Source organism: Felis catus, chromosome C1, assembly GCF_018350175.1.
Source record: "Felis catus isolate Fca126 chromosome C1, F.catus_Fca126_mat1.0, whole genome shotgun sequence".
Lineage (NCBI taxonomy): Eukaryota > Metazoa > Chordata > Mammalia > Carnivora > Felidae > Felis > Felis catus.
The window spans coordinates 176,286,507-176,295,599 of record NC_058375.1 but is presented as its reverse complement, the minus strand read 5'-3'; the positions used below and the strand labels follow the sequence as shown (position 1 = coordinate 176,295,599).

Below are 9,093 nucleotides of genomic sequence, written 5' to 3'. Positions count from 1 at the left end.
GGGGTCTGTGGAACACCACATAATCAAATAATTGCTCCACATTTCTCTATGAGAAATAAATACACCAAAAGGTATGAAGCAGGACTACAGAAACATCACATCTGTTCAGGTCCTATTTGGTTATCAAATGAGTTTTGATGTTAAATTTAACAATAGTATCATCAACAAAATCTTTTGATTTTCGACTATTTATATCTCCAAATTGCAAATAAGGGGACATATGCTATAATCACCTGTGAGAAAACTAGCTTTTTTTAAGGCTGATGTTACTCAAAATAAAAAGGAGATGGTGTCTATGTGAATGCACCCAGGAACATTAAGAATGATGCAAAGACAGCTTTGAATTACCAGTTATTTAAAAAGTAAATCCTGTTCATATTTAATATTTTAAGAAGAGAAATAACATTAGATGTTTTTGGAGTATCAATGTACAATAAAAAAACACAAAGTGCAAGAACCTTCCCCCACCTCCAAGGCTCAAAGGACAGTTATCCAGCTGTAGTCTACTTTCCTGAATTTTCTTAGTTCTTTTTCTTCAGATTTTGACAACTGATGTAGAAGGTCTTCTCCCAAGTCTGTGTTATTTGTATCCTGGATCTTTTCAGTAAAATCATTTTCTTCATCTGAATCATCACTTTCTTTTCCTTCTTCCATATCTACATCTTCAGGAATTTCTTCACCACTTTCATTACAACAGAATAAAACAAACAATTTAAACATTTTTCTAACTAAACAATAAGTTTCTAATTTAAGACACCTATGTAGAAATATAACCATACAGGGAAAGTAAATGAAAAACCTTATTAAGTGCACTTTAAAAATGATGGGTTAGGGCGCCTGGGTGGCTCAGTTAGTTAAGCATCTGACTCTTGGGCTTAGGTCATGATCTCACGGTTCATGAGACTGAGCACCAGGTTGGGTTCTACACTGATAGCACATAGCCTGCTCGGGGTTCTCTCTCTCTATGCCTCCCCTACTCTCTTTCAAACAAACATGAAATTTTTTTTTAATAAATTACGGTTATTATAAAAAACAGGTGTGTAATTTTTAATCATAGATCAAATCCTTAAACTGTACACACATGAGGTCTTCCTGAAAATTATTTTCAATGTATTTTATTTACTTGGCTTAATCGTCATATATTCTTTAACTACATGTTAAAGCTTAAATAAAGAGAAATACAGTTGACCCTTGGACAACATGGGTTTGGACTGCAGATCCATTTACACATGGATTTTTTTTTTTTTATGCAGTACAATACTGCAAATGTATTCTCTCATGATTTTCCTAATTTCTTTTCTCTGGCTTATCTTACTGTAAGAATACAGTATACAACACATAAAATGTGTGTTAATTGACTGTTAATGGTAAGACTTCCAAGCACCAGTAATTAGTAGTTAAGTTTTATAGGACTCAAAAGTTACAAACAGATTTTTGACTGTGCAGGTCAGTGTCCTAACCCATACATGTTGAAGCCTCAAAGTGAAAGAACATTCTAATAAAGGCTAACATAACCATTTTGTTTCCCAAAACAATATCTAAACATATTTTAAAAACTGCTTTACCTCTTGGTCTCCTTAGACAGCAGCAATGAGCTTACAAACTTGGAGCACAGGAAGGAAGCAGATGGCAATACATGGGCTGGAGTATGAAGAAGCTAGAGTAAAGAAAACAAGAAAAATAGAGTTTCATTTAAAATGATTTAATGCCACCAGCTGAATGTAACAGGGTTTCTCCACAGAAAAACCAAACCAAAAAAAAAATTTATTCCCGCCTTCCTATACTTAAGCGAACAATAATCTCTCCCCTCCTGTCAGGTCAGACCACAATAATCTGGAATTGCAAATTTATGTTATTTGGTTTAGGTATTAAAACTGCACAGTATACAAATAATTATTCAAAAATTATGTTATAAACTGTATAAAAACTATAAGGTGCTTTAATGTATTTAATCTGTTTCATGTTGTGAATCACTTACCTCACTAATCGCAGGTATATTTTCTGTTAAGGGTAGTTGTACCAGTTCACTCTCGAAAGCTTCATTTATTTTTTCATCCTGCTGTTCCCTGTGCTTTCCCAATATGAAATAAAATGGGGTTGTTGGAAGACTTTCTTCTGCTAGTAGCTATAAAGATTTAAGACAAAGGGAAATTTCTTCAATAAAAAGAATTGCCTTTGACTCCATAAAAAAGTACTACAGAGTTGTAAAATGTCAAGGATGGAAAGAACTTTAAAAACTATCTAGCATGATTCTTACACTTTATAGGTAAAGCAACTGAGGTCTAGCAGCCCACTTACTATGGGGAAAGCTAACAGTGGACACTTGACAGAACAAAATACATACCACTGCTTCTCCCCCAATGACAAATGACAGCAAATGGGTTTTCAAAAGGACATAAACCCACAGGAGAAAGAAAATGGGTAAATAACATGTTGGAAGGTGGAAAGCAGGTTCAAGAGTGATAAGTAATTTAGTAGACCCGAGAAAGAATCCTAAGCTGGCTGGGAAGCATTCTGATTTATATTGTGGAATCCTGCAAAGGCCCAGGAATTGGTGCTAATAAATAACCAGGGAGCCAGGCTGAATGTCTGCTTAGAGAGGACTCAGATTCCTAGATCTTCTTTTGAGCCCCAGCAGAGGGCTGCAAGTACATTCTTGGGAGAGTGGAACAAAAGTGTGACTTTAAACTGAACTGCCTGGTGGGGGCTGGTGGCGGCTGGTGGCAGTGTCGTCACAGCTGCAGGCAGTTGTACTTCACAGAACGTGCTTCCAGGTTGATATCCTCTAGGCAAGAACTTAGAAGAATTTTATCTGGGCAATCATAAAAAGACCTAAAAATAATGACTTTGGAGACTTTCTCAAAAATAGCCAGATGGTGGAGGCCAGCAGAGAAGTTCTACTTAGGCAAAGACCTTCCAAATGACTTTTTTGATCACTTTTAAATAAAAACAGCCAAGAAATCATCAGACTCTGATGAAAATCTCTGAAATGAAAGACACCAAAACAGATGGAAAACACACATATGAAGGATGTGGGAGTATGCGAAAGAGAAAAAAGCAGATAAGATGATAAAGATGAAGCAATCTCCCTGAAAGTAGAAAGAAAACAGGTAAAAAAAATAAGAATATTAAAGCACCATTCGAGAAGGTCCAGCACTAAGTAACAAATAGACAAATTGAAGGCAAAGAAGGAATTCTTTCTTAGTCGTTTCTTGGATTAAAACTCTTGAAGGGGCGGGGAACCTGAGTGGCTCTGTTGGTTAAGAATCTGACTTTACTCAGGTCATGATCTCAAGGTTCAGGAGTTTGAGTTCTGCATCAAACTGCGTGAACAGTGCAGATCCAGCTTTGGATCTCGTCTCCCTCTCTCTCCAAGGTTCTCTCTCTCTCTCAAAAATAAGAAAACATTAAAAAAAGCAGAACTCTCCACGGGGTTCCACATTTTACTTGGAGGAAAAGCCAAAGTCTCTTATTCATCAAGTCCTACTCTGCCCTACATAAAATGGCAAGCTGCACCACACACCCATTTCCTCTTTTCCTCCATCCATAATTATCGCTTTTTTTAATGGCGGGGGGGAGAAGTAGAGAGAGAGAAAGAGACTCTTAAGTAGGCTCCATATTCAGAGGAGAGCCTGATGTGGGGCTCGATCCCATGATCCCATAAGCTGAGCCGGAATCAAGAGCTGGACACCAAACTGACTGAGCCACCCCAGCACCCTCTTACCACTTCTTAAAGTACTACATATTTTACTTATTTCATGCTTGTTGTATCTTGCTGCTAGAGTGTAAACACCATTAACTTTAGAGACTTGAGTGTTTTGCTTACTGGTGTACTCCAATCATCTAGAACAATTCCTGGCCTATAGATATTCAACAATAAATTGTTGAACAAATTCAAGGAGTTTTCAGAGGAAAACAAAGCTAGTTTACAGACAAAGGAATAGGAATAAGAATGGTATTAGACTTCCAGTAACACCCAAAGCTATAAAATAGGACAATACCGCCAAAGCTCTAAGAGAAAATGATTTTCAACCTATTACTTTATAACTCAACCAACCACTCAAGTGGGAGAGAACAGAAACATTCCCAAACATCCAAGGTCTTAAATTTGCCTCCCATGCACTAACAGAATGTGCTTCATCAAAGCAAAGGGGTGACCAAAGAAAGGGGAAAGCTATAAGATCTACTAGAGTAGAGGTAAAATGATTCCCCAAATGATGGTGAATGTAGATCCTATGACAACTACTGTGTAGCAAGTTTATAAGTTTATAGAGCAATCAGTCCAGACTGAAGCAAATCACAGGCTCCTGGGAAATACTCAAGATTTGAAAGAATACTTAATATATCTGAAAATTCTGAGAGAATATTTATACAACTTGAGCAAATAGAAAACTATACAAATAAGAAGATAATCATTAATCCTAGAGAAAACAAAGTTGCAAATAAAAGAAAAATAATCTGTTGGTTACTACATGACTCAGCTGTGAATTGCTATTGGTTATAATGAATACTGACCTGATTTGTCTATACTGAGAAAACTGGGGAACAGGAAAGGTGTGTATGTTATGTACATGAGGGAAGTGGTGGTGTGAAAAAGAGTAACAACTTGATCAGTTAAGAGATAATAACTTAATCTGAAAAATAAAGAATTAGCAACATAGACATGTTTCTTAGAGAGAGAGAGGCAAATAAAAACTCCAGCTAGAAGAGTTGAAAGTGATGATCTTTGTGGGTGATGGCAGTGATGTTAACAAGTTTTCCTGAGAGTCTTGTATAGCTATTTGACTCTTTAAATCACAAGCATATATTTTTGATATTTCTAAAATGTAGTTTTAATTTGTAAAGTAAATATAATCTCAAAAGAGGCCAAGTAGCTTACAAGTATATGTTTAATTCCACATTAGGGCAGGTGGAACATTCTTCTCATAGCTGAATTCAAACAGATAAGGTTATCTGTGTAGGGAGGCAATGTAGTCTGCACCATTAGTGGCTAAAACATACCTGTTTGCTTGTTGGTGTGAGTTTCTCTTCTGGAGACTTTGTACTGAATGTCAATAAACTCTGAAAAGAGATTAATGATGCAAAAGCTAAATAAAAATTTGTTGTAGAGTTAAAAAAGGAGGTCAATATTTCATATTGATATGTTTATCTGCCCAAATAGAAAACTTCAAACATTTAGTCACAAACTGCTGTGACAGTTAAGATTGTTCTGAGAAACCTTATTTAAGAACTGACTAGTAATGAAATAGAATTCAACTGATGGATCAACCAGAAGCCACACTTGTATTTAAAAAATATATATATCAACCACGCTAATAGCTACCATTCAAAGGATTTTAGTTGTCTTCTGCCTTTCCACAGTCATGGAGATAATACAGACACTACTTAGAAGAATCTCAAAGGTACGGGGTAAAGTGGTGCTAATATACTTACACTAATAAGACTGCTGTGTGAAGAAGCATAATGGATTCCTTCTTTTGGGAGGTAATCTTTTAATGAAACTGTTCCACCAGTTATGGGCTATTACTCTCAAATATCAAATCAGATGAAAATTATATATATAAAGTGGTTCCCTTTTTGAGGTGGGATGGTTACCTGTGATTTTGTTAGGAAGTAAAACTGGGATCTGTTCAGCCATTGGTAAGCTTCTGAGGTGAATGATTCAGGGACATCTCGTGGAACAAACACTCCCCACTGGACTTCCTCTCTGGAGATATTCTTTTGAATATACAATGGCCTTGGCTCACTAGGTTTAAATACAAACACTAGAGGGAAAAAACAAACAGACAATAACATTTTGCCGGCAAAGGTCAGTTCCAGCCTCAGGTTGGCAGATCACACTAATCCTGGGACTTACCCCATTGAGTAAATGGCCCAGGTCATGATTATTTTAGGCTCTGATTCAACAAATATCTACTGGGTGCCTGCTACGTGCCAAGAAGGTTAGGAATGAGGATATGAAGATAAAAAAAGAGGAAGAAGAATCCCCGTTCCAGAGACCAGGTCCTACTGCAGAAGGCAGACACCAAGATATTATTGCACTATTTTGTTGTAGGTACTAGAATAGGGATCTGTAGAAGTGTTTCAAGAGGATAGAGGAAGAATGATTAAAGCTTCCTGAAATGCTTCAGAGGGGCAAAATCAAGAAACTTTAACTCAAGAAAGGGCAATAGCACACCTCAGGCCAAATGGCCTAAAACAAACATTGGATTTAAAGGCAAGTCTAACTCAAATTATATTAAAGACGTTAAAAAGAAAATTTTGGTAAGAGATTTACTCGTGTTATCAAAGTATGGTGTGTACTTACAGTCTGAACCCACTGAAGACCGAGAGATTGCAGCAATATTCTCTGAATTAGGATCAGGTTCCATAACTCTAACATTTAACTTTGCACTCCATTCCACTGGGGAAGGGGGGGAGCAGAAAAAGAGCAATTTACTTCTGAGATTTACCAAAAGCTTTTTTAAGCCTGTTATTTAAAGTACATACTCAATTTTTACTGGGACAATCAATTCTATTATTCTTAAGAAGAGGGATTTTATATTTCCAAATAACACATGGAAACAAACTGAAAATGTCTGTGGAAGGCTGCACTAAAGCTAGGGGCAGGAAGTGGAAAAACAAAGTACTCCTTCCACATACTATGACATGGTTATTATTTCAGTGCTTTACCATAGCTGCTAAACGTGGGCAAAATGTTAACCAGAATCACTGTAGAGAATATAAAAAGAGACTATCACATATGCTCATTACTAAGCAACCACCATGCCTTCCAAACATACTCAACTGAGTAAAATACCAATGAATGAAATGAGTAAAAATAAGTAAGTCCACACTTACTAGGAGGCTTGTGAAAGGGTACAAATTAAAGCTGTCAGGGATACTGTCAGGGATAATGCACATTACAAATTAGCAGAAACATTCCTCAAATTGTTATGAGGACAGATATCATGGAAGGCAACAGAAAATTATACATAGTAGAGAAAGGCCAGGATAATGGAAATCAATTTATGGCCAACTAGGCAGTTTATAAATAATGTATGTCTATTATAGGCCTAGCCCTCCAAAATTTGGTGATATCACATGACATGTGACAAATTATACACTCTCTGGATAGAGACACGAAGATACGACCCAGAAGTCCTAAAATGCCGAAGTTTGATGGCCACTTATTATATGCTTTGCCAAATCACTTTATAGTAAAACAAGATCTTACATGCACAACTGAGCAGATTCCAACAGCAAAGAATGCCATTTTCAGTAGCACCAAGAAGATACTTTGAACAAGTCAATCTCCCAAAGCAAAGGTGCCTATATTAAAACCACAAGGAAGTTATCTGTCAGTTCCAGCACACCGAGTTTGGGATTGCAGACTTCTAGTATAATTTTACACAATGCAGATTTTTAGATAGACACATATTTTTGTTTACAACTATCCCGCAGAAAAAAGGGGCTAAAGAGAGCAAAAGGAACGGTTTACTTAGCTCTTTTGTTTCTTTACAAACAGGTTTATGATCATTTTCTCTAATATGCTGCACAGTATAATTGACACATACTATAGACAACACGTGAAATGTACAAAGGTATTTAACAAAACCCTTTTTTATGCTTGTTTAACGTAGAGGAAGAAACAATATGAATTCTGAAGGACGTTTTACAAAGCAAAATATGTTGGGAATTAAAAACTATTTTGTTAGCCATCTGCAAGTCTGTCCTCAAATGCCAGTTGCCTGAAGTAAAATCGCAGATAACTGATGCTTTTTCTTCTGCCCTTCTTAGATGCAACAAAGTTTCAGTACGACATTGTTTTTATGGGAAAACAGAAGATAAGCATTGTTTGGATCCACTGAGGGTTATCAGCTTCCATTATGTAGCACAACCATGAAAAGTATTTATTATAAAGAAAAAATTTCTGTAGGTCAAGAGTTAAAATGTTAATCTGGATTTCAGAAAGGGGTAAAATCACAGCAAATGGTTCACATACCCAGAATTTTTAGCTTCCCACCACTTTGGTTTGCTGCTGACTCTCACTGACCCACAGACTACCTTTAGCAGAAGCATAAATTACCAATAATGTTTATGTGGAAAGACCCATTTAAGTTAAAGAAAAAAAAAATGATATACTCCCCAAATTATTTACCTTATTTTCCCAGCTCGTTGACAAAATGTACATTTAAGTTCCCATGTCTCTGAATCCCATATTGTAACTATTTCCTCAAAACTGACTGCTAGTAAAGAGCCATCTTCAGAGAAACAACAGTTAGTTGCTTGGTATTTGTGATAACTACCCACAAAGTCACAAGTCCAGCCAACGGCTTTTTCTGTGAAAACACATATCATATAATTCAGAAATGGTATAAATGCTAGATAATACTTTAAGGTAGTTATAAGCAATAAGGATTACAAAAGAAGCACAACAAAAAAACCACCTCCCTGAAACTTTAGAAATGCTACGAAGCATTGATTGGTTTGAAATTTATGCCCATTCCTGGAGATCCTGACCTCCCTCTAGTGGAACAGTGAAGGAACTGCCTTTTTTTTTTTTAACTGTACCCTAACAAAAACAATCAGCACTTAATTAATCAAGACCCACAGCATTAAATAAGGTAGAAAATGTTCTTCCAGAATGGATACAATTCATGAAAGAGAAATATTTTAAAACATTTTTTAAATTATGCATTGATATACCTTATTTAATTAACTTACTGTATATATCAGAATCATCTGTTAATATCCATACTTTGAAGTGACCATCTTTACTAGATGTAACCAAGGTGGGGTTTTCAAATTTTTCTGCATTACAGAAACAGAGAGCTGTGATGTGGTCTTCATGTGGCATGTTAACCTTTGTATTAAGAACAAACCTAACAGAAAGGAAATCAATTTATTTTTACATCAGAACAATGTGATATATACTGTCATGTAAGAATTTCTTATGGTACATCTTATAAGAGCATCTTTAGGAATGGGCAACTGACAATTATCATCTAGACAGACAACTGAGTGTTCTATCTCTAATGGCCACAAGATATAAAGAGTTCTAACACATTATCTTTGTCTTCATGTAACTTACACAATATAGAGATGATTATG

General features: G+C 36.0%; 1 protein-coding gene across 2 annotated transcripts in view; it reads right to left on the bottom strand.

Annotated features, from left to right (window-relative positions):
• Positions 1-344: 344 nt before the first annotated feature.
• Positions 345-9,093, bottom strand: part of WDR75 (WD repeat domain 75) — a 30,902-nt gene continuing 22,153 nt past the window's right edge. For both annotated transcript variants that reach the window (XM_006935420.4, XM_003990963.6), the window contains 9 exons: positions 8,707-8,864; positions 8,141-8,321; positions 7,217-7,311; positions 6,308-6,403; positions 5,596-5,765; positions 5,002-5,061; positions 1,979-2,125; positions 1,566-1,657; positions 345-682 (listed from right to left, as the gene is read on the bottom strand). In XM_006935420.4, coding sequence (XP_006935482.2) covers positions 478-682; positions 1,566-1,657; positions 1,979-2,125; positions 5,002-5,061; positions 5,596-5,765; positions 6,308-6,403; positions 7,217-7,311; positions 8,141-8,321; positions 8,707-8,864 — 1,204 coding nt within the window. In that variant the 3' untranslated portion in view covers positions 345-477. The remainder of the gene's footprint in view (positions 683-1,565; positions 1,658-1,978; positions 2,126-5,001; positions 5,062-5,595; positions 5,766-6,307; positions 6,404-7,216; positions 7,312-8,140; positions 8,322-8,706; positions 8,865-9,093) is intronic.